Raw genomic sequence first — 25,041 nt, forward strand, 5'->3', positions numbered from 1 at the left:
TAGCAATCAGCCACCCTGCTGGCACTGCTGGCAATGTCTGTCTGTACACAGAAATGTGCAAATAAGCAGTGGCCAAGTCAAACACCTGTTTCAGTGTATGGACATTGCCTTCCAATAAAGAGAACGGTCTCCATATCTTTTCTTTTGAATGTTATCACATCTGACAACAATGAAACCAATTTCTAGGGGAGATGGCTCTTACAGGTCTAGAGTGGAAATATCTCCAAAAACTATGTGAATACAGGAGTTCCTAATAATTTCCAAAGCACATTTCTGTCCAGTGTGGTACCACACAGCTCCCCACGTTTTACTTCCAGTGTCAGCTACTCTTTCTCCAAGCCACAGAATCAGGGAGGGCACAGTCTGGTCGATATTCTTGATTCACTGCATTAATCAGCTGCACGCTGACCCCTGCTCAGCTCGGGCAGCATCGCCAGACATTTCTTCCAGCTGCTTACCACCACTTCCCAGGGGAAGGGAACGCTTTAAGGGCTCCCCATCCTCAGATGCACAGCAGGGCAGACTCTATTACAGCAGCACACTCTTAACCCCAAAAAGCGCTTCGCTTGACGCCTCACGAAGACCTCACAAGGGAGTGAAGCGCCACCTCCCCCCCGTTCCGCATCTTCCCCGTCGTCGCAGCTCCTCCTCCCGACCCGCCCGTCACACACATGTGCCCGCAGCCAGCGGTGGGGCGCGCCGTCGGGGCGGGCGGGAGCCGCCGCCTCCCTAGCACCGCCCGCGCCGCGCATCTCTCGCATTCGGGCACGGGGAACCGGTGGCCGCTCTGACGCCGCCTCGTACCATGGCCGTCGCCTACCTTTTGGGAAACGGCTCTGCGCCGCTCTTCGCCGGCGCCCTGGAGGTTCCCTTCGGAGCCAACGCCTCCGCTGCCGCCTGCCGCCCCGCCGTGCCTCCTTGCGCGGCCGCGCCTCCGGGCACATGGGGTAACGGTACGGCGGGCTGGAACCGCTCCGAGCCTTGCAGCGGTGCCAACGGCAGCGCGGGCGGCGGGCCATGCGCTCCCGCGGGCGGCGGCGGCCCCTCTGTGGTCACGGCTATCGCCATCATGGCCCTGTACTCTGTAGTGTGTGTCGTGGGGCTTTTCGGCAACTTCTTGGTCATGTACGTCATCATCAGGTGAGTGCCGCCGTCGGGCTGCGGAACGGCGTTCCGGCGGCGGCGGGGTTAGGCTGCGGAGGCTCCGCGGAGCGGTGCGATGCGATGCGAGGGATTCCTGCCTCCTGGGTGCGGGGTGGATGAGTAGAAGAGGCTTTGAGAAAGCGTCGGAGCGAGAGATCGAGGAGGGAAAACGCGGCGGGGCCGAGCGCCCCGTCGGAGATGCTCTACGTGCCCCTAGGGCTGCAGCACCCGTCAGCGCTCCGACCGTGGGGCCCGACACTCGCAGCTGTCCGCTGCTGAGGGAGGGTAGAAGGGGACCGCAGCCACCGCGTGTGCGGGTATACGCACAGCACTCAGCGCGCATCTGTCCCCAAACCTGTGCCAACACAAAAGCAAAATATAAACGGCATCTCAGCTCAATGTTTCTCTCTCTACCTGGATTTATAGATCTTTACCTCGAGAGTTGATGTGCGTGTTTTATGCTCGTATACATCTGGGTCTGTGTACTTGTATATACATCCACCCGTACGTATGGGGATCCTGGCAGCTCCCCAGGCTCCCAGCTGCGCTGCAGCAGTGAGCGGCATTGTCACCCGCAGGTCCCTCACAAATGTGTCTTTCACGCACGAGGAATCTCATAACCGTAAACCGGCGGCAAGCGGGTGGCAGAGAGATGAAACGGGCTCCGGTGGAGTCCGGGTCGGGTGTTCGTGGAGGAACAGTGCCACCTCCCGGGGGCGGCGGGGCCGAACGGGACGAAGCTGCCCTCGAATGCCCCGGGCAGCTGGCCTTTCCGAACCATGCAGGGAGTGCCCCTGGGGAGTGCTCCCTCCTTGCCGCAGGTCTTGCAGTTACCCCGGGCAGCCTCTGTCCCTCTGTGCAGACACTGCGTGGGGCTCAGTGGTAGCTGTAACAAGCCAGGGTGATGCTCCAGTGACTCTTTTGGTGTACAACATAACAGCAGCTGCTGGGGATGTGTCTGCAAAGCCCGTACAACTCATAAACCTATTGGGAACATGACTTACACACACCAACGGTTCAGACTATTACAGTTAAGAATCCTACTGCCTTTAGCCATACTTTAGAGGCAGAACAGGGAAGATTCTTTGTGCCATGAGAATTTGGTCAAGCTGAAATCCAAGCTGTCTGTGTGAGAAGTGCCCCTGAACAGGAACATGACTGCAATGGTCTGAGCAAGTAGTGAACGCCTTCCTTTGGGAGAAGAAGCAGATGCACAGTGTAACAGAGCCAGGGTGGTTGTCAGCAGTGTGTATGTTAGAAGTCTTCCATGGAATTGTATATTTATACCAGCCATAACCTGTTCTGGGTTCATATTTCTTATATTAATTAATTCAATTACGCTTACACCACAAAGCCAAATTAAATGAGGCACCTGCATTCAGCTTTCTATCTTGAGACCATCTTTCCCAGAGATTAAACCTTAACACAAAAGCCAGAAGCAATAAAAGGCAAAAAAAAATATGTTTTAATTTTACAGAGGAAGACATAAATCAGTTAAATTACCTCCTTAAAACCACTCTGGAATTCTGCAACAGAGATAGGACTGAACCCAGGTCTCCTATGCTTTCACAGCAAGAAGCTTTCCATATGACAAATTTCGTTCTCAATATCCTACTCATATTTCCTGATTTAGGATGAAAAAAAGCTTGCTTATTATGGTTGAATAGAATCTGCAGTTTAAGCATCACAACAATGCCTTTCCTTTCTGTGCTTCTATATAGGTTTGGTATACTTGGGCACCTGTAAGGAACTCTGAGTTTTTTCCTGTTGCAGGCTATACTGACATGAGAGTATTCCCATATTATATTACATGCATATATGGAACAGTGAGCTTATGTGCTCATATTCAGGAAACCTTAGATCCCACTAAAGATAGGAGGCAAACCTTTCCCTGGTTCTAATTTGACATACTATAAATCTCCCTATCTTTATCTACTTTTCATACAGTGACTGCTCAAGAAAAAGGAAGTTCTGATGTTTGTGTTAATTTTGAGATGAATTAATACTACAAGAAAGAAAAATTGAAAGTGATATTGGCAGCTTGTTTACTTTGAAAATGCCAGAAGCTTGGGGGAGATGCTCAGATGTTTGAAACTGTCCCTACTCACCTCTTAGAGTCCAGTGAAAGTTTGGAGTGCTGCATGCTAATACATTGTGCTCAGCTTCTTTGGAAACATTTTGTGGAATAGCTATTAAGTTATTTTTATAAGCAGATGACCTTAAAGCCCCATCCAGTTGTCCCGTCTCCTCCATGTGAAGCAGATCTGTGGGCCTGGAGCCAGAGCAGTGCAGTTGCTTGCCAGATGTGGAACTGTCATTATCAATATATAATGTCATGGGCTTTGTATACCTGTACATTATCATGCAATCTCAACCACCCTCCTCATTCTCCCAAATGGTTTCTATTCAGCTAATTATTTCTTCCTTGAATTAATATTTACAACGCATTATATCTACAGTACGTGAAGCTGAACCCCATGTTACCGACACTGAGCTGTTTCCTTTGTGAGGTATGAAAAATGCCTTCTGAGTGACAGCAATAATAGTCAGGTTTTACTGCCAGCCATGAATTTTGTTATCTCTTTTCCTCATGTGTTTTGTTTAAGCATGAACTACTAATACAAACACAGTGTCATTACAGCTATATTAACAGCAAATGCTACAGCTAGTTGTTGTGGAGTACAACTCTGTGTACAGTTACTATCATCATGTGGCACTGAATTAATTTCACATCAATCTATAGGCTTTTCTTGCTTTCTAGACAAGTCAGTGGGATATGATGAGAGGGGGATGAAGAATATGGCCTGTGATTAAGGAGGTGTTCACAGTGCTAAAAAACTGTGATAGATCATAGCTGAACATCTTTGGCATCACCAGAGTAGAGAAGTTGAGGCCCCGGCCGTGCACTGGGTGAAATGCCATGAGACTGCAGCAATGCCATCAGTAGATGCTATTAGCACTCAAAGCAAGAGCAATGCCTTAATTGCTGTGCTAATCATTTTGTCACATATCATAAACAAAGGAGCCTGAGGTGCCCCCTGATCCTTCACAGGATGAGGGAAATGCCTTTTTGCATTAGAGTAAGTGATTACGGAGAAGTCTGCTTTGAGGCAAAAAGCTTTTTACAGTTCTCAACTGTGTTTTGAAAAATAAAATACAAAAATTATGACTAGATCATAATCTGATTTGGGAAGACTGTACACTTCTGAAACCTCTGCTTACTTCAGCCTGGCTCACTTGTGCTTTGAGAGTACTGTTTTAGTAAGAAAGGGACTTGGCATGTAATTTCAATTGTAGGAAGAATGGATGTCTTCAGAGGAATACTCTGACACGTGGAAAGAAAAACAAGCAGTTCATAAACAGGATATGGAGTGGAGAGAGTCTGATTTGAGAAGTAAGCTGAAGATGACCCACTGAAAATGATCAGAGGTTAAAACAGACTGAAGCAAAGAGTTTTTTTCCAAAAACAAACAAGCAAACAAACAAACAAAAAACAACAGGAGCTCTTCTTTGCAAAGGGGCTCTGAGTTATGGATCCAGTATGAAAGAAGATCCATGGAATGCCTTGTAGCAGTATAGTTCAGGGAATTTAGAAACATAGAAATCCATAAAATACATTCTTTTCTTTCCTGCCCACAGCAACCTCAATCTCTTTTCATTTGGATGACACTGCATCTGCCATCTCCAGGGAGACCTGATAGCAGCCTTTCAGTATCTAATAGGGGGATATAAGAAAAGGGACTCTTTAGCAGGGTCTGTTGTGACAGGACAAGGGGAAATGGTTTCAAACTAAAAGAAGTTTGGTTTAGATTGGGTGTAAGGAAAAAGTTTTTTTGCAATAAAGATAGTGAGACACTGGAACAGGTTGCCCAGAGAAGTGGTGGAGACAATCAAGGTTTAAGGGAATCTAAGTAGGCAAGACCAGCCCACAAGCCGAATTCAAAGAGTGGTGCAGTGAGAAGATGACCCCCAGCACACCACATTACACAAAGGTATATGTCTCATTTGCACACTGCTTGCAATAAAAATTTACCAACATCTAAGGTAAGGTGCTCTCCTCTCCTCCAGAATCAAGAGGAGCAGATTAGATAAAATGCCATGTATACTTCTATATTTTCATTTGGTTTTTTTTAAGTTATATTGATATAACCATGGTTGATGACCTCAGAACAGCTACGGTCTCTCTGAGAAAGAGGCCAGGTCAGGCTGCCCAGCCAACTCCCACCTGCAGGACTTGGGCTACCCCTGCAGCACCTCCATCCCTGGGCAGAGATAGATAGGCTGAAAACTTCTCCCCTCACTCAGTTTCCTCATAAAAGTCAACCTAATTGCTCTGACTGTTCATGGTATCAGTAAAACTAGAACATATTATAAGCACATATTATCCATATTTTAATTACTAGCAAATTAATGATGAGTTAATGTGAGCTAGCATAATCCCGAAATACTGTTTTGTTTTCAAATCATCAGTCATAGCTTTTAATGAATATTGTTGACAGGCTTTCCTTTTTACATTTTTCTAGAGCAAAAGATGACATACAAAATCTCAGACAAAAACACAATGTAAGCCAAAAAGTCTCATAATCATTACCACTTTTCCAGGCATAGACAGTAACTGGTGTTTAGACAATGAGAAGAAGAAAGAGAAGTATACCTGTGTGAGACTCCTTTTAACAGTCTGTTGTACTGCAGGCAGATTTCTGGACTGCATTTTGCATCAGCATTTTTTCAGTACCTTTCTGTGGACATTTTTCCATGCAGCAGTCCCAGAAATATCTGAATCTACAATAGGGTTGGAAATAATATGTTGGGAATACTGTTACTTTTCAACAAAGCTGTTTTGAAGCAGTCATTTTCTAAAGTAAAATTTGAGAATTCTGAAACATTGTTAAGGATTCTAAATTAGTTATTTTTAAGTCTGAGTGTAAGGATCCTGAGTAATGGACCCTTGCACAAAAAAAAAAAAAAAAAAAAAAAAAAGATGTTTTTAATTGGGATTCCCCATGAAAATGTGTTTCCAGTCCTTGATTGTTCTCTTGAAAATACGAAGCTACTCATTATATCCATATGTTAGGAAAATCTGGGATAAACTGTTTAGTGAGTTGTTAGGCTCATCTCAAGCAAAGTTGTTCTTATAATCATCTGTTTCTTGTTTGGTTTATTCTGTGGAATTTGGCTCTCCTGTTGTGTTAGTGGGGATTCTATCACTATCTTTCAAAGACCTTGCTCCTCTTAAAATTGGCTTCCAAGGGTATTCGTTAGCATTCCACTGCTTAGCCTAACTGTGTTAACTATCATTCATCTGTTTAACATTAATTTTTTTATTTATTTATATTTCCCTTTGAATTTGTGTGATGAAAAAAGGTTAAAATGATAGGTGATAAGCTGTAGCTAGTCAAGTAACTGTGAAGGACATGAAATAGCATGTTTTTTCCACCTTCTCACAGAGAAGTGTTCAATTATCAGCTATGAGATCTTATGTCTCAGATCAGGAATAAAACTTCAAAACAAAATTGTTTGTATAGAATGGGGTGTGTGGCACAGAGCAATGCCAGCATGAGAGGATTTGCTTTCTTAAAGGAGAGTCTATCAGTTGCGGTCTTTCCTGTTCCCCCCCTTGCACACTGCTGAAATCTATGTCAGTCCTGGGATGTGCTGCTTCAGTAGAAAAACGTGCAAGAAGCCAGTTTCCCAAATCTTTCTCATAAAGTGATGATGTCAGTGCCTCCCTCCCAGTTCCAGATGGAAACTCGTCCTTGTTACATGGTACTAAGTCCATGTTTGCTAGTACTTTATATGTGGTCTTCTCAAAATGTATAGTCACACTTCTTTCTGTCATGCCTTCCTTCTTCACCTCCAGCTGACCTCATTCTTCTCTCTTTTCTGCCATATCCTCCTCCATGTTCATCCTCTCTCTTGTCCCTTTGTTTCACCTCTATTGCTCCTTTCCAGATTGCACCCAACCGTTCCACAGGAAGATCCTGATCACTTACACACAAGAGACTGCACTCTGCATATTTATCAAAACTCTACTCTGTATGGTCTCTGGCATTGCCTTGAGCCCCATGCTGCTGCTGTGAAAGCTTTTAACCAGGGAGGATTGCTGCTGCTGTTCCCCATCACTTCTGTGTGGATTTCACATCTGCTAACAGTAAAACTGTCTTCAAAAGCTTCCCTACCAGCTTCTGTGTCAAGCAGGGGATCTTTCATGTACAGTCCTCACCCGAGGAGATCAGTCTACAAATCAAGAAGATTTGTGGAAGATCTTTTTATCTTCTGAAAATAGTGAAAATAGCTGTTAACTTGCCTCTCCTATAAAAATGTAATCTCAGTTGTCACTGACATAGTCCTAATCATTTCCCTGACAGTTTTCCTTTGCATGTCTTTGGGCAAAGCAAAAAATTTCAGCATTGAGCACTCACTGCTGAATAATAGCAATATATCAGAGTTACCATTTTTAACACCATTGATTTATTTCTCAGAGATGTGTTACACAATAACTGCAAAAACAGCAGCCATTACTGGAGATTCATATGTGCTTCAGTGTCAAACTTGCAGAGATTGAGCTAGAGATGGCTTAATGAACAGACGAGAATGAGTCCAGGAATAATTTACAGATAATGTTTCCTTTCTTTAACTAGATTGAGGGGAACAATTCAGTATACCAGCAGCTGACTGCACTAGAATTGCAGCATACATTTTGCTGCCGTTTCTTCTTATCATAAAATAGCTCTTTCCGGCATCTGGGAAAAGAAAAAAGAAATGAGGTTGATAGGAATTATCATTGCGACATTTTAAATGTTTGCCTGGCAAGTAGATATGAGTATATTTGAAGACCTATTGGTTAATTGTAGTGATATTTTGCATAAACACGTAATAAAAAAATAAGTAACAAGAGAATGATGATAATAAAATAATTACCCTTTAGAACTACTGTGGAATTTGTGTGTTCTGTCTGGAATAATCTCCTTGCTACTAAATCCCTTCAGTTACACCTGAAGGGAAAGGATCAGCTTTCCTCTGGTAGGTAGGTAGGTATTTTTTTCCAAAGCTGGAAGCTTATTTTGTTCATTCTGTGGAGGGACTAAGCTCACTAATTCAAATCAAATAGCAGAGAAGGGACCTCTGTGTGATCCCTCTTTGAAAAGGGTGGGGGGGGAGAAAAGGGGGGGGGGGGGAGGGAAGAAAAAAGGAGGAAAAAAAGAAAAAAAGAAAAACAAATGGCAGGAAAAACCATTAAAGAAAGCAGCAAGTGAGTTTTAGCCCAAAGCCCAACACATTATTGTAATTAATTGAAAACAGGATGAGTCAGATGCCCTCATGACTCTGTCATTGGCAACATGTCATTCCTGAAAGGGCTGCTGCTGGAACCTCACAGGCTTTTGTTCAGCTTTCCTGAACCATGGCTGAGATCTGAGTTAAGCTACTATTTGGTTCTGAGTACAGAAGAAACCTGAGCAGATGTTCCTGCATGAAACCTTCTTTCCTTACCCATCATATGTAAGCAGTTACCAGCAAATAGTGGATCTGCAAATGCTTTAATACAGACCAATATGGGGAAGAGGCATAGTAAGATGACGGAGGTAGGATTCCACTCATTTGTGCTATGGAGAAGAAAAATGTAAAATGAGGACTGAACACTGGGAAAGCAAAGAATGAGTGAGGAAAGAGGTAAGAGCTGAAATAGCTACAGTTCAGCAGTTGTTTGTCATACACTCAGATGCATGTTCTACACATACCACCAAACTTCATCAGAAAATGTGCATCCCCTTGCAGATGTGTGAGGAAGGAAGAGCACAGCTGCTCTGTCATAGTGCAGCATGCCTTGCTGCATTCCCCACCATGTAAGTCAAGCACTCTGTACGCCATGCTGTGGCACCTGAAGTGAGGCATGGTATATTCATGGCTGTTTTTTTTAATCCTTCTAATTAACCCACCAAGACACTTCACAACCTCAGAGCTCTGTTTTTTTCTCACTTATAAATGTAAAATTCTATAGATAAGCCAAATAAATTTTGTCTTTAGGCAAGAGAGGGCTTCCTGTTGCTCTGTGTTCACCAAGTTCAGCATTTACACTTCGGTCTCCTTATCAGCAGTGACTGGCAAAGGCTTCAACAGGAGCAACTGCTGCCTCTGTCTGCATCAGCAGCAGGAGATTTTGTTCCCTTACCCAGTTCAGTTCTTGCTCCAAACTCTGAGTCAATTCAGAAAGTAAGCAAATGTGCTTGCAGTGGCACAGTTTCACTATAAATAAGCATGAACATTTTCTGCTATAATTTCTGTGCCTGCTGGAGTTGTCTTTGTTTCTGTTTGGTGTTTGGATGCTTCTCTTGGGAGACTTATTTTTGAACTACATCCATGTATACGGTCTCCTATTGAGAGCATAAATCAAAAGGACAAGTTGATTGTTAACCAGTGTGTCGCAGTCCAGGTACTGACTGCGTAGTAATGTGCTTGCATGAATTCATTTTGCTTGTATCTAGAGCTTGAGTTAATGGCCTACAGCATTCTGGAGTATGCCTGAATTGGAAAATTAAAGACTAAATCTTCAAGCTGTGTGCTTGAAACTGTGTGCTCTGTGACAGGTAGATTAGGCTCGTATGGAATATACATGACTTTCAAACAACACCACAACTGTGGCTGGGATCCTGTGCAGGTCTTTTACTCTGTGGAGAAAGATGCACTACAATGCAAAAGGAAAAAAAAAAAAAAAAAAAAAAAAGGGCCAATTAGACAGAATGGCCATTACTTAGTTCTGTTACTTAAGACCAAAGGTACTTTCTGGGTTATGGCAAAGAGACGCCACTTCAGAGTCAAACATACTCATTGGAATAAGAGACAGAAGAAAGTGATGTCCAGACCAGCCTGAACTGTTGTCAGAGCTTTAAGGGCTCAGTGAGAAATGAAAGTACTAGATAACTTATGAAAGCACACATGAAAAATATGTTTTTCTTACTGTTTTTGGGTTGCATATAGAGAATGTACCTGAAGAGCCATGGAAATAAATGTTTGTTTAAGTTGATTCAACTAGTCATGCTTCACATGTTTTTATCTTCCCACCCAAGGAGACCTCAACAAATCTAATGCATGCACACAATGATTCTTCATTTGTTTAACAAGTTGTTTATGCAAAAAAAAAAAAAAAAAAAAAAAAAAAAGAATTTAAACACTAACCTAATCTCATTCTGAATCAACAAGAATTATGACAAGTTGTCTGAATGCAAGACCCAATTGCTGGCTGTTGTTTCTTCAATCAGCCAAACCAGATTAATGGTATTGCAGACTGCATTCTGCAATAAATCTCCTGTAATTAACTAGTTTTTCAGATATTTTGCACCTTACATAGATAAAATGAAGCAGTTTTTTGTCTCCCAATTAGCTTTGAATGAACAAAAGCTTTTATGCCTTTGTGTTGCTGAAAGTGGTTGTTACCATCTATCATTGGCCCACCTATCACCTAAGTGCAAAACACTGTTATTGCTTCTCTCCTCACTGTTTTGAAATTAATTTGTAATGGGATGTTTTGCTATATTAATTGGGCTAAATGTGAACCATCTCTACATTCTTTGCAAAGAGTTAATGGTACAAAGATGGTGTTAGACTGATGTTACAGGACTGAAAGATCTGGGAGAGAATATATTTCATTAGTACATATGGATGTAAATGGCTTCTCCAATAGGTGGTATGGACAAGAATCAGGTAGCAGTATATCTGTGTCTGGTAGGCTTAGAAAAAGCATACTGTGTACTAAAAATGTCATGTATTGGGGTTTTTGTTTGTTTGATTGTTGTTGTTTTGGTTTTAAGAAAATATGTCATCTTATTTGTTCTTTTGAGCTATTGAGGCTTAAAAATGCTTTCAAAAAATCAATCACCTGCAAAGGTGATCAGCTGAAGATGTCACTGTAGGAGTGAGTAAGCCAGAATCAGAGCTGTGGTGTGTCTTGCAGCAAGAGGGAGAAGCACAATCACTTTCCTCTGTCGTGACTGGAAGATGCTCATGGCCCCTGCTCATGGTGCTGTTATACTTTCTGCAATTGAGGCAGGGTCTTTTTAGGTTTTATAAGTCAATAACTCTGGTTTGGTGATTTTTTGGATGGGTTTGCAAACTACAGCTGGACCATGGCCTACCAGTCTAAGGCTTTTACGTATCCTTGAGTGTCAGGAATTTAGTGACTATTTCAGTAGAATTCTTGTGTTTTTCCTTGCTGCTTCCTTCTTACTTACAAGCGAATTCAAGTTGGGTGGATCTTTACAGCTCAAATCTTCAAACTTCAGATATATTTTAAATCTTTGCTGGATAGAGTGGTGATAAGGCAAGGCTGAATATGACCTACAGAATTAGACAGACCTAAAGCTGTAAAACTGAACTGTCATATCATTTATTTTTTTTTTTTAAAGACACTTAATAAAAATTAATATTTTATGATACAAAATCTACTCTGATGAGATAGAAAAAGTGTGTTAGTGGGTATCTAAATTATAATGAACATATTTAATTTTAATATTAAGAGCAATACTGAGGTAAATGTTTACCACTCTAGTGGCCTTGAATTGCACAGCAAAAGCAGTATCCATTAAAAGATTGTATACACAGATACACACAGTGCTGTTGGTATTATAAGAAAGTTTTACAGGTAGCCCATGAGTTCAGTTGCATATCTGAAGTATATTTCATCACATACACAGCTGTGTCCTATGATGGAAATGTTTGCTCTGCTTCTTAAAATTTATAGACTGGTAACTTAGCAGAAGGTAAAATAAAAGCCAAGATCAAGAATTTGAAGAGCTTCATTTTCAGGATTGTTATTTTTTGTGCTGTTAAAATCAATTCTGCCAATATTTATTTTTTTCATACAAAATAAAACAATCCTAGTGACACTGATAATCTACTTATTTGGAGAAATACACCTTCAACAAAATGTACTTCTTAGCAATAACGTCCTTATAAAATCTTGATATATTCAGTACAGAGAAATACCCAGATCCCATAAAAGTCACTGAAAAGAATATTGTGGATTTTAATAGGCTTTTGTTCATGAAGCAATTTTGGAGGTAAATACTTTCGAGCACCACAAAAGCTCTACTTCCTTTCTTTGTAAGAAGAGCATGATTATAAATACGTAGGTTACAAGAGTACATCAAGCAGAATTTTCATTAATAGTTTCCAGAGCCTATTATGTGAAATTACTATGTGAAATAATGGAAATTCCAAGAACTTTTAGGCTTATTTTTGTAGCATTAAGTGGGGCCCATGGTAGTATCAGTGAAGAATTGCTATTCCATTTATTCAGAGCTTTTCTCTGCCCTTCCTCTAGCATGCTAAACTGAAAGTGATTTACCTACTGGCTGATGTTTGGGGTTTTTTTGTTTGTATATGCTTTGTCAAGCATTATCTTTGAAGCACTGTAATGGCTTTAATTACTGATAAAAAAAATCATTATCACAAGTTGATGATGATGTGCTTTCTGGTCAGAATTTCTACAGACTCAGATATGATGGCAGTGGCATTGAGCTGCATGCCTAAGCTTGTATATTCTTCTCCAGCCATGAAGACAGAGTGATCATTTCAAAACTGAGAATGGTCCAGCAGCATGGGTGAGAGCACTGAGTCCTCATTTGTCTTTTCTCAGCTTCTGAGGGCTCAGAGCCATTGCCCCTCCTCAGCCATCATTGCTATTGCTGCCTGAGCCAATCAGGCTGGAGCAAACTGTGCGGTCTGCTCAAACTAGCATCAAACATCCAAGTTTACTCTCTGGACAGAATGTTAGCTAATCTAGGAACTGTTGTAAGATCTGTAGAGAACGCATTCATTTTTGATAAACAACAAGAGAGATAACAAAGAGAGGGCTTATTGCAACTTTTTTTCCTTAGTAAAGTCATTATTGAAATATTCCTATTTTCATTTGTCTCTCCAAGGTTCTTCAACAAATTGCCCAGAAAATATTTTCTCCACCTTCTAAATTGCTTTTAGAGCTGGAGCTCATTTTGCCTCTCCCACACTGAAATCCTCTGCATTTTTTTCTAAGTTATTCCCTGCAAATAGAGGCACAGATGCTTGCAGCAACTATGTCTAAATTGCTGTTACAGTCTGTTGGATAAAGGGAGTACTCCCCTAAGAAAAGTTTGCAGGGTACATTAACTTCAAAGAATAGATTTTATTTAAAACTTGGAAGATCATAGTTCTCAGCACAGCAGTCAAGTAACAGCTTGGGTCTATATGAAAAATGTTTAAAAAAACACCTTGGATTGACATTAACATTGCTATTGGATCCTCATGCACAGTGTGATGAAATGAGAGAAGAAAAACAGCATGAACTTCATCAGATGTTCATCATAAAAGTTATCTAGTTGCACTCAGGAAGAAATCTGCATTCCTCCAGCCCCTAACAAGATGTTCCAAAGATGTGCTACCTTTGTAGCCCTGTCATGGGCTCTTTGCAGCTGACTCATGATCTGAAGAGATCAGAGAGAAAAAAAGAACAAACATTAAATACTGTATTTTACACTTTGTCTTCCCCAACAGATTGCCCAAAAGGTCTTTTTAAGAGTCTGTTCCACTTGCAAATCAGTCTATTCAACATAAAATGTCTGATCAAATGCTGTACTTATTACTTTGCAGAATCACAGGGGAATTTCATCATAAGAGCAAGCCATCTAAACCCCCAAAAGCTGGCCTCAGCACCTAGCAACCTCAGCAGCAATCAGAAAAAACTAGCCAGGAGTGATTACTTGGAGTGAAAGATTCATTGTGCCACTGGAAAATATATCATCCTCACAAATAGTGGATGTCAGGTGCTACTGATGTGACACAGGAACTTGAAAATGTAAAGGGCTCTTGGGAAAAAAAAAAATATCTATGAAACAAAGGAATAATTTTAATTAATTTTAATATGTACAAACATATTTTTTTTTCAGCTCTGTTAGTGATTCTTTAGCAATCATAATGTTGTTTCTTCTATGTATGTCATTTCTGCACAAATTTCTTGTTTTCTTATCCTTCTTATACCTGTTAGGTTATGTCTGACTGATTTATAAACATTATTGTAGATAAACCAGAGCAAGATAATTTGATTTAAAGGTGAACAGTAGAATAAATGATCTGTAACACTATTTAGCATGTTATTTCACAGAAGTAACTTATAGATGGTGCACTGGCCTCAATTTTGTTTACTGTTGTTAGCTGTAGTAATTCACTTTCTTTGCAATTTATTTTTTTTTCCTAGATACACAAAAATGAAGACTGCCACCAATATCTATATTTTCAATCTTGCATTAGCAGATGCACTAGCAACAAGTACTTTGCCGTTCCAGAGTGTTAATTACTTGATGGGAACATGGCCATTTGGTACAATCCTGTGTAAGATTGTTATATCCATAGACTACTACAATATGTTCACCAGTATCTTTACTCTCTGTACCATGAGTGTGGATCGCTACGTAGCTGTTTGCCACCCAGTCAAGGCCCTTGATTTCCGTACCCCCAGAAATGCTAAAATTGTCAATGTCTGCAACTGGATTCTTTCTTCTGCCATTGGTCTGCCAGTTATGTTTATGGCAACTACTAAATACAGGCAGGGTAAGTCTTGCTTTTCATTCTCAAATTTAATATTTCAATGTTTAAATTACTTTCTGCGTCGTTTCTTTTTATTGTAGCGCTGTTGAACTAATTTCTGACCTGCAGGCTGTATAAAGTTATGCCAAAATCCATCTTTAACAATTTTGCAGCTAGCCCTATTTGACTAGACACAGCATTGCATGTGATCAGTCTTTGATGACTGGCAGCTCCATCAGGAACCATGAGAATCCTGCTCCACACAATTACTGCAGTGTTTGGAAAAGCATCTGTGCCCACCCTTCTTGACAAGAGTACCAGTGGTATCCTCGTATGCCAGCAGATCAAGAGAAGTTATCCCCTTCCTCTGCCTTGGTGTGGCTTCTTCTGGAGTACTGTATCAGTACTGCACAGAAGGCACTGTTTTACCCAGTATATTCCCACTGAAGTTGGCGATTGCAGATAATGAATATATGTTTTCAGCTTTGCCTGGCAGGGTATAGTTCAGAACTCAGAGCATGTTTTGGAGCACCAGTCTCAGAGATCTTCCTTCAAATGACAGCATTTCAACGTATATAAAAAACACTCCCTAGTTCAGTTACCAAGTGTCATATCATCCTCTTCCCTTTCACCCTGAAAAGCCCAAATTTGCTGATCATCATCAGGTTTTATATCAGAAGTGAGCCAAAGTTTAGACATTTCTGACAATTGAACTCTTCTGGAATTCTACACAGAATTCAAAGCAATATAATGCAAAGGAGAACATGTTACTTTTGGGGTTTATTTTTCTAACTGAAGCTTCCTACATGTTTTGCAACACTGTGTCCTATTACTGTTTGTACCAATGACAGATTACAGATTGTTTTGTTTTAGTTATTAATAAAAATTCATCTGTTTGCTTACAGTACTTAAAAACATATTTAAAGGAAAGCAAGTATAAAACTGACTGTCATGTTCTCTGCTGTTTTCTTCTTTCTCTAGGCTCTATTGACTGCACACTTACTTTCTCCCACCCTGCTTGGTACTGGGAAAACCTACTGAAAATCTGTGTATTCATCTTTGCCTTCATCATGCCAGTCCTAATAATTACTGTGTGCTATGGGCTGATGATTTTACGGCTGAAGAGTGTCCGCATGTTATCTGGCTCTAAAGAGAAGGACAGGAACCTGCGGAGGATCACAAGGATGGTTCTTGTAGTGGTAGCAGTGTTCATCATCTGCTGGACTCCTATCCACATTTATGTCATCATTAAAGCCCTGGTCAACATCCCAGAAACTACTTTCCAGACTGTCTCCTGGCACTTTTGTATTGCTCTAGGTTATATAAATAGCTGCCTCAATCCAGTCCTGTACGCATTTCTAGATGAGAATTTCAAAAGGTGTTTCAGAGAGTTCTGCATCCCCACCTCCTCAACTATTGAGCAGCAAAACTCCACCCGGGTCCGACAAAATACTCGTGACCATGCTTCCACTGCCAACACTGTGGACAGGACTAACCACCAGGTATGACTAGCAGTGGAGATGTCATCTCTGGATCCGGGCCTCCCGCTTGGAGATGACATGTATTCTGAAGTTACGGTTTATACTGATTTGTAGCTATTTAAAGGTCTGAACACCTTCAAGGCTACATTGGAAGCTGGTGTATTCATACACAGGGACCCCAGTTATGCATGGTGTTGGTTCTTTTCCAGTTTAGTTGATTCCCAGAAGCTGAGTACTTTGCTTTCAAAGGTATCTTGCATGGTTGGGTCCAGTGTTTATGTGTACACACAACATCCAAAACAGTGTTTCATTTGCAGAATGTATACACCAGGTGAATGTTTTGAACGGGTTGGAGAATAGTCACAGATTTCTCTATTCATACTCCTTGTTTGCTCCTACAGGACTGCTATGTCTCTATCCTGCTGTTTCATCAGCAAATTGAAAAGAGAAAAAGCTGTGCACGTACACTTTTTGATTAAGTGTACAAGGAAGGCCTATAAGGCCCTGTTTCTGCTGGAAGGGATGTAAGAAGTAGACAAAAGTCCTCTGCATGCAGTTCTTGTGCTAGATCATTATCTGTGTTGGCTAGTGTGGGTTTATATATATATATAAATATAAAAAATATGCATACACATTAAGGAGTGTTGTACCATTTTGCCATTTGAAGTATACAGAGCATTCCTTTTCTATGTAGAAAAAGCCTACAAGTAGTAGAGGCTTTGTAGCACAGCAGATACCAAGAGAAAATTATCAAAAAACTCATTTTTATTCAGAATGTATTTTCTTAGCTTTTGCAAAAAAAAAGTACTTTTGTTACATATTTAACATTCATGTTCCTGTGATGATTCCCAAGTTGCCAAACCACATTCCTCAGTGAAATTCAAGCAAAACATAAAAGCAAATTATGGCATTCTAGTAAAGCAAATACTAGAAAGGGTTTTAATCTTCTCTGGAATTCACTGAAGACACAAGCCTAGTTCCTTGCCACGTCATCTTTTGGAGCATCAGCACTATACTTAGGTTGCTCCTACGTGAGCTGCTTGGTTGCCCCTTCAGCCACAAGCTAAGCACCTTCTTGAGGTGCAGAAGTTAGTGGTTTCTTGTGTAAGAAATAGCTTATGTGCCAAATATGGGCCATTGGGAAGCCAATAGTGCATAGTAATTGCACCAGAAAAGATGAAGAAGCAGGCTGAAGGGAGAGGAATAAGTTGTATTAAGCATCTGCAGTTGGTGATGTAACAAGCACTTGACTCATACACGCTAAGATGTGGCCCGTGAAGTCAGTCAGCACCTGTTCAGTCTTTTACAGAAAATATTAGGTCTTCACCATCGTTGTCCAAAGAACTGATCCAGTTTCAGACTTGTGTTTTTTCTCATATAGAACAGGTTCTCACTTGGGAATGGGGGGGATCTCACAAGGGAAAGCTGTGATTATGTTGTCTTACCCACACTTCAGTGGCAGAGCAGTACGGCCAAATGTGTCATGGGCCCATACATGTATGTATGTATGTACATAGTATTCATTATATGAAGCAAAAGTTTATTCGATAGATTCAGCTCTCACTAGTGCATTTGTGATCCTCAGTGGAGACAATTTTGTGCACATCTGACAACAGTATTTACCTAGTAAGTGTCCATCATTTTACAGCGCAGTTTGGAGGCATATGTCTTTAACATTTACTTGCAAATCTTTTTATAAATTTTAGAAGAGCTGTAGCCTTCTGAGTTTCTACCCTTAGCAAAAATTATTATGGTACAGGCAAAGGCTGATTAAAATAAAGCCTATTTTGCTGTGCAGAGAGCAAACACAGAACAGAAGATGATCCTTCTCAAAAAGATTACAATCTACACCATGGGAGAGAGGCACGTGAGGTAGGGACAGAAGTTAGCTTTTTAATGGCAGTAGGGAACAAGCTAATCACACAGTTGGAATTTTGGCTGATTGATTTTACTTGTTTCCTTCAGCAAGTAGCAGTGGAATTAGTTAGGAAGAGATAAAGCATACTGAAGAGAAGTGAAAGGGAAGGTGCTGAAGGGAAATGGAGCTGACAGGAAGAATGCAGAAGAGAAGGGGGAACATCAGGAATAACATCAGACAGAGGCAGTGAGAAACTGTAAGAAACTGAACTGTAAGAAATTGTGCGACTTCTCATCATTCCCTGCTTCTGTAACACTTCCTCGCAACTTGCTAGCAGGTTTCCCTGAGGCCATGAAGAAGACTTACTCCTGTCGTCATAGATTTGTTTACATAGTCTGGTATTTAAGAGAATTTAAACTGGCCCAGTTGTTTCCCTCATCACCATCCAGCAGTCCTTGCTTTGGTAGATGCTGCCACTATCTGTCAGACACGCACTCTGGATCAGACCTGAACCTCCTCACTGTGGCGCTCCCTGAGTGTATCACACTAGCCAGCAACAGCAGTATCTCTCATCCTCCGCAGAGATGATGGAATACATTCACAGCAAGCCATGTTCACAGCTGAATATTACACTTCATTAATATATTTTCTTCTACAACAGACTTTTCCATAAGAGACATTTTTGGTGTATCTTGCCATCAAAATGACAGAGAGGTTGTAGGACTTCTACTCTGAGGAGGTTCTCTGAGTAGTACTGACAAATGTAACATTGTATTTATTTATGTTAGACAGAAAAAGCCCTAGGGTGAATGCAGCTTTTTCTCAGAAAATGTAAAAAAGCACTTTGCTCAAACAGTTGGTGAGCTTCTGTAAATTCTATTGACAGGACATTCTTTTCACAGGTAAGTGCTTTCTGTATAGGCAAGGCTAGCCAGCATATCTGTATTGATCTAAGTATACTGACAAGCACTTTCTTGTATAGATAAGGCCTTGGAGAGCATTTGCTACGAATTCTAATTGCACAACCTTATAGTTGTGGGCGCAGTTCATGTTATTTTTACAGAAACAGCTGTTCTGCAAGTTGCTTCTTTTGCCAAGTGAGAATTCTTACTCCTGCTAAAGGTAATGAGAATTGCAGGCACTCAATTGCAGAACAGCTTGGGGCCTCACATCTTAAAGCACTTAAGATAAGCATTCACTTATGGAAGTAACAATCATATTTTCTATCAGTGCAAAAGCAGGAACAGCAAACAGAAACGTTCATATTACTCTGAGTTTAGATATTTGCCTTTGGCTTATTTCATGGGTCTTCGAGATTGCTGAAAGGTTTTTCTGGATTAAGAATTTGATTACTGTTTTATCATTATTTAGGAGAAGTACAAAACAAGTTATGAAATCCCCCAGAAATGCAGCACTGATGGTGTGAGCATTTATAAAAATTGTATGTGCTCTGTGGAGCATCTTGTTTCTGAGGGAGAAAAGACTGATGGCTGGTCAGGCATCCAGATATAGAAATGAAAAAGATATTTGAGTAAAGAAAAAATAGTTCTAGTTGAAACAAGAAAAAATTAGAAGCTGGATTAACAAACTAAAAAAAGTACTTTCTTACATGTTAGTTTTCCTAGAGCTCTGTTAGAGCTTACAAACAAATATGGGGAGTACTGGTGAGTCCTGTGCAATTCTACAAGTTTCTATTAATTTTGCAGATTGTTAAAAACTAGGTATTCTTTCATGGCTGAGTTGCACTGACATGGGACCCTTATAATCTTCTACGTAGCAGAGAAAACAGAATGTTTTCCAGACAATTTAATTAAAGGAGTTAACAAATATAAACAATGCCATGAGGACTGAAACTAATTAAATGAATCCTAAGGCTGCATATTTTTGTGATGCATTCCTTAAACTGGATGTTAGAATAAGTGAACATCAGAACTTTTTTATTCCATAAGAGCTAAATATTCTATTACAGAATCACAGAATTGTAGTGGTTGAAAGGGATCACTGGACATCACCTCAATTTCCAATCCCCTGCTAAAACAAGGTCTCATAGGAAAGAAGGTTTTGAGTGTCTCCAGAGGAGACTCCACAACATCTCTGGACAATCTGTTCCAGTACTCCATCACTGTCATAGTAAAGTTCCTCCTCATGTTCATATGAAATTTCATGTGTTCCAGTTTGTGCCCATTGCCCCTTGTCCTGTCACTGGGCAATTAAAAGAGTCTGGTACCATCCACTTGACTCCCACCCATTAGATATTTATAAGCATTTATAAGATCCCATCTCCAGTCTTCTCCGGACTGGACAGTCCCAGCTTCTCAACCTTCTCTCATAAGGGAAGCTTTTCAGGCTTCTCATAATCATCCACCTCTGCTGGATTCTCTCTAGATGATCCCTGTTTTTCTTGAACTGAAGAGCCCCAAACTTGACACAGTACTCCAGGTATGGCCTCACCAGGGTAGAGAAGAGGGAGAGGTTCACCTCCCACAGACTGCTGGCCACCATACTTTTGTACCCCATTGGCCCAGGGTATCACTGTGCTTCTTGGCCTAAAGATCACACTGCTGGCCTGTTGATCAACCTGTTGGCCATCAAGACACATAGGTCTTTCTCTGTAAAGTTCCTCTCCAGCAGGTAATTGCTTTCCAGCAGGAGATTCAATTGAGAAGTGAAAAAAACTTCAAAATTCAGTTCTGGATCTGGATTTCTCCAAAAGTTGGATATTCTGATTCAAAATCATTTTCTAATAGAATGTTGCTGTGGAGGAACATTTTCAATGTAGAATAAAGAAAGCTCCTGAATATATTATTCAATATAAACTTGAACAAGTTTAAGTTATGTTTTGGCTTTGGATAAATTTATCTCCAATTAGTATTCCTAACAGATGTCACTTCTGGAAGTGCCTGGAAAACAGAGTTTATTTTCTAACTGCTTTCCCCTCTAAAATTCCTAAACATATGCAACATGTTGCCCTCTTCACAATTCATCTGTGACTCTGCTTTCCATAAACAAACACCTTGCTTACAATATCTCCCTATTTTTGACAATTTCTGATTGCTGAGCAGTAAAAAAAAAGGTTGCAGGTTTTCAGGATATGATGTGTAGTAAGCAGATTTTCTTGATGAAAATTTCTGTGTGGATATCATGCCTGTACATGAATAGGCCTTGATACTATGGGCACCCAGGGCAGAGGGATGGTTGTGATTATTTCCTGATGTAAGTCCATCTCACACAGAATATAAACTGGATTTTTAAATTCAAATCCAGGAGCTAGCCAATTTACTGATGTGAACACAGAAAGCAAACTTATATAGCATCTAGAATACCAGCTTCCCTGCAGTTGCTACAGATACAATACAGGGAGTGAATGAAATCCTTCTCTACAAGTGAAACTCATGGAGGGTTCCCAACTAGAAGGAAAACTTCTGGCTGGTTATGAAACAGTCTCTCATGCAAACACGACAGCACTGAAGATTCGTTTCTGTGTCGTTAAAGTTCAGACCCAAAATTTGTTTCTTACCATTCTCTCTACCTTGTTGTATTATGACAGACTCATGCTCGCCCTGATTCCTGGGTTGCCAGCTCAGCTTTACAGGGCAGCATAATAGAAGCAAATGGGATGTAAATACCTATTTAAAAACACACCCTGTAAACACACAGACTGGTGGGGGGCTGGGGGCATAAAACAAGTAATTGCTCATTGTGTTTGCAATTTCTTTCCTTTCAGTTGGAACTCCAAGAAGCTGAAACCACCCCACTGCCGTGACAGGGTCTGCTGCAGTATAGCTCTCAAAGCAATTACAAACCAGTGCCACAGTGTTTCTGTGCAGTCTACTATGGGAAGGTGTAGGATATGCTTTCCCTCAAAAGAGAAAAACCAAAACAAAAACAACAATAAAAGAATAATCATAGAGGAAAGTGCCTGCTTTTCCAGTCTGTCAAAAACTGCTTCTGCAGCACTTCTACACTGCTCATAACAGAAGCATGAAACTCAAGGGCAAGCAGAGCCAAAAGGTATGGGGGCTTTCCAAGCTGCACTGTTCAAAACAGTCATATTATATATACATCTGTTAGTCTAAAACAAAGCTATCTGATACGCTCTGGCAAGTTAGAATGGTGTTAAACAGGTTGGAAACAAAAGACAGACAGCTTTTGAAAAAAAAAAGAAGTTGAGCTTTTAATGACAGGAAATAATGGGAAATGAAGTTGGGTCTGTGATTTATATTTAAATTTCTTTTTTTGTAGAGGTGTTTTCTGTGTAGGTTGTTTGTGTGCCAAAGTCTCACAGGATCATCTAGAACAACATGTTGGAAACAAGAGTTCTTCACTTATAAAGACTGCATGTTCCAAAACTTCAAAGGAAAATATTTCCTTCGGTGATAATTTAAAGAAAAGAAAAACCTCTAAACATCTCCATTCTCTTCTTATATAAGAACTTTTACAGTCAAAACAATGAGGTATCAGTTCACCTAAAAGAGTAAACGGAAATATCCCATGCTGTTATTAGTAGAATTATCCCCAAAAAAGCATTGACTGTTACTGTAAACTCCAGTGTGAATCTGCATGAATAGATGTACATCTATCAGCTTGTCAGAGCTGGCACAGGCAACCAATGAATTCTCTTTAGTTTACCAGATTTCAACTGCCCTGTTGGCAGTATCTCAAACTTGGAAGTCAACAACTTGTGTGAACTGGTTGGAAGAGTTAGCACATCAGAGCTGCTTAAAAATATATATATACATTTTGATAGATTTTTTTTTTCCCTTAACCAAACCCATGTTTGCTTTTCTAACTAACTTAATGCAGTCTGCATTTCCATTCTGTGTTATCTAGTAAAACATATGAAGATTTATGAAAGAAACATCATACCGAAGTAAATGTCATCCTAGTAAATGTCATCTTATCTGTTTTTTTGTATGGAAAATAGAGATATCCATGTAGATAACTTGTGGTGCAATAGTATTTTCTAGCCATTGTTTGTTTCTTGCTTTGTAAATAAACCATGAGTAGTTAAGTGGGGGGGCAGGGCAATGTACTTAAGTGTACTCTAAAATACAACTCTATGGAACAGGGTTTTCTTTCTATTTCTTCTTATTTATTTCTTAATTTCACTATTAAAACTCGTGTAACAGAATATGATTTTAGTGTGAAGTCATTTGTTTCTGCCTTGGACTATGTAATAAAGACTGAAGGCCAAATCCTTGTGAGTTGTAAATTGAAGTAACACTACTCTTGTCTCATCAGTGTGGTGAAGCTAAATGTGTAGATAAATAGGTTTTATATCAGCATAATGTGAAATTGGATGTAGCAGAAGTGCCTTTTTTCCATTTTCTGTTAAAAATTCTGCCATGCTGTCATAGAGGTTCCATGTTTAATTTTGCATTAGTTTAGCAAGATTTCCTCACAGTCATCATTAAATTTTAAACCAGATCTGTCATTATCTAACTTTAAAAAAGCATGGGATAGGAACCTGAAAAAAAAAATTGGACGTGTTCTTTTGCACTACATAGCAGTATTATTTAACTAACAAGAACATAAACTAAAGCAGAGATGCAAATTAATGCTGTCCAACAGCACTGAGTCTAGCATGATCTGAACAGTCTACCATGCTACAATATACCAAACTGAAATACACTGAACAACTATTACAAAAGCCTTCAGCAGTAAATTGGGAAGAAAACTAAGATCATAGTTTAATGGTTAGTTTGAAGTACCTTAGCTGTTACAGAATTTGCATAATGAACTGAAAACATCATTTCTATACTTGGAATGTAACAAAGCTCACAGGTAAAATCCTATGACTTGCCAACAGCAAAAAGTTTTAAAAGATATTTTAGGTTTCTACAGTCCAATAATTAATTGAGCAACCTCACAGTAAATATTTTTAGTAGTACTAATGTTTTTGTAGGCATAATGGTCCAAGGATATGAAGAAGCAAATTTTATTATCAGAACATCAGCAAAAATAAGTTAAATGCCCTGTTTGTTTATCAAAAGACATGGATGTTCGCTGGCAGTGCTGTGGAGAAAGTATCATGTTGTTTCGCAATCTGTGTATCTTCATTGTAATCCTTTAATAAAAATGCTTGTGTTGCTTGTGTACTTGCACATACTGTATTCACATCACAGCACATGTTGATCATCATGCCCTTTTTTAATAACTCATCTCTAGAAAATGCTGTGCTATCAACCAATACCAACACATCACCTTGGAGGTTCTCATATTATCTGACTGCTTTAAAGAACAGCTACCATGATTTATTTAAAAAGGAGGACATGCAGATAGTTCATTTCTTTTTAAGAGGTATACATACCCATTCCTATGATTCTGTAATGCACACACACAGAATGCATAGTACAGCACACAGGGCCTCAGAGGAGTTTTATGTGTAGAAGAAAGCAAATAAATCTTCAATATTAATGGCCCTTCTGTACGTCCCTTATGCGCACACATTTTTTGATGACTACAAGTGATCCAAAGCAGGCCAGCAGCTGCTCTCATCTTGTTCCCAGCCTATGCAAGTCCCTAGAAAACCCAATTGTCCTCAAGGAACGTATCTGCTGCCACTGGTAGTCCTACTAGCCCAGTGATACAATACAACAGAATTCCAAAGCAAGAGAAAAAAAAAAGAACACAAAACTGCATCAAACCCCATGTTCCACTTGTCTCATAGACACCATCAAACCACAAAACAGTTGAGCTTAGCAAAACACATGCTGGCGTCAGGAAAGGACTGGAAAGTAATGTGAACATACCACAGTATATTCAGTTCCCAGTGACACACTTGGATATAGAAGATATTCATAAGTCAGTTTGCTGGGTCTGAACTGTGGAGTGTGACCTGAACTGTGATGGACTGTACAATACTGGTAACTCAGCCTTCAGTCTTACTGTGATTTTGTCTGCCAGGAAGAAAAATGAAACCTCACAATACCAACTTAGAGCTTCCCTGATGCACTATTTGCTGCTCACACAGACAGCAGTGCTTATTCTGTTTATGATCCTAGG

At 40.2% G+C, this 25,041-nt stretch overlaps 1 protein-coding gene across 1 annotated transcript; it reads left to right on the top strand.

Annotated features, from left to right (window-relative positions):
* Positions 1 to 662: 662 nt before the first annotated feature.
* On the top strand, positions 663 to 24,134 carry OPRM1 (opioid receptor mu 1). The gene is made up of 4 exons (XM_015858239.3): positions 663 to 1,140; positions 14,369 to 14,721; positions 15,679 to 16,199; positions 21,761 to 24,134. The coding sequence occupies exons 1-4, from the start codon at positions 806 to 808 to the stop codon at positions 21,797 to 21,799; spliced, it is 1,248 nt and encodes a 415-aa protein (XP_015713725.1). The 5' UTR covers positions 663 to 805; the 3' UTR covers positions 21,800 to 24,134.
* Positions 24,135 to 25,041: the final 907 nt, after the last annotated feature.

Source organism: Coturnix japonica, chromosome 3 (assembly GCF_054131305.1).
Source record: "Coturnix japonica strain WE chromosome 3, WE-NBRP24, whole genome shotgun sequence".
Classification (NCBI taxonomy): domain Eukaryota; kingdom Metazoa; phylum Chordata; class Aves; order Galliformes; family Phasianidae; genus Coturnix; species Coturnix japonica.

Bases quoted from the DNA above. Each gene is read 5' to 3' on its own strand.
- OPRM1 (XM_015858239.3), top strand. From the start codon at position 806: ATGGCCGTCGCCTACCTTTTGGGAAACGGCTCTGCGCCGCTCTTCGCC. The intron at 1,141-14,368 runs GTGAGTGCCGCC...TTTTTTTCCTAG, and splicing joins GTCATGTACGTCATCATCAG to ATACACAAAAATGAAGACTG. The intron at 14,722-15,678 runs GTAAGTCTTGCT...TTCTTTCTCTAG, and splicing joins AACTACTAAATACAGGCAGG to GCTCTATTGACTGCACACTT.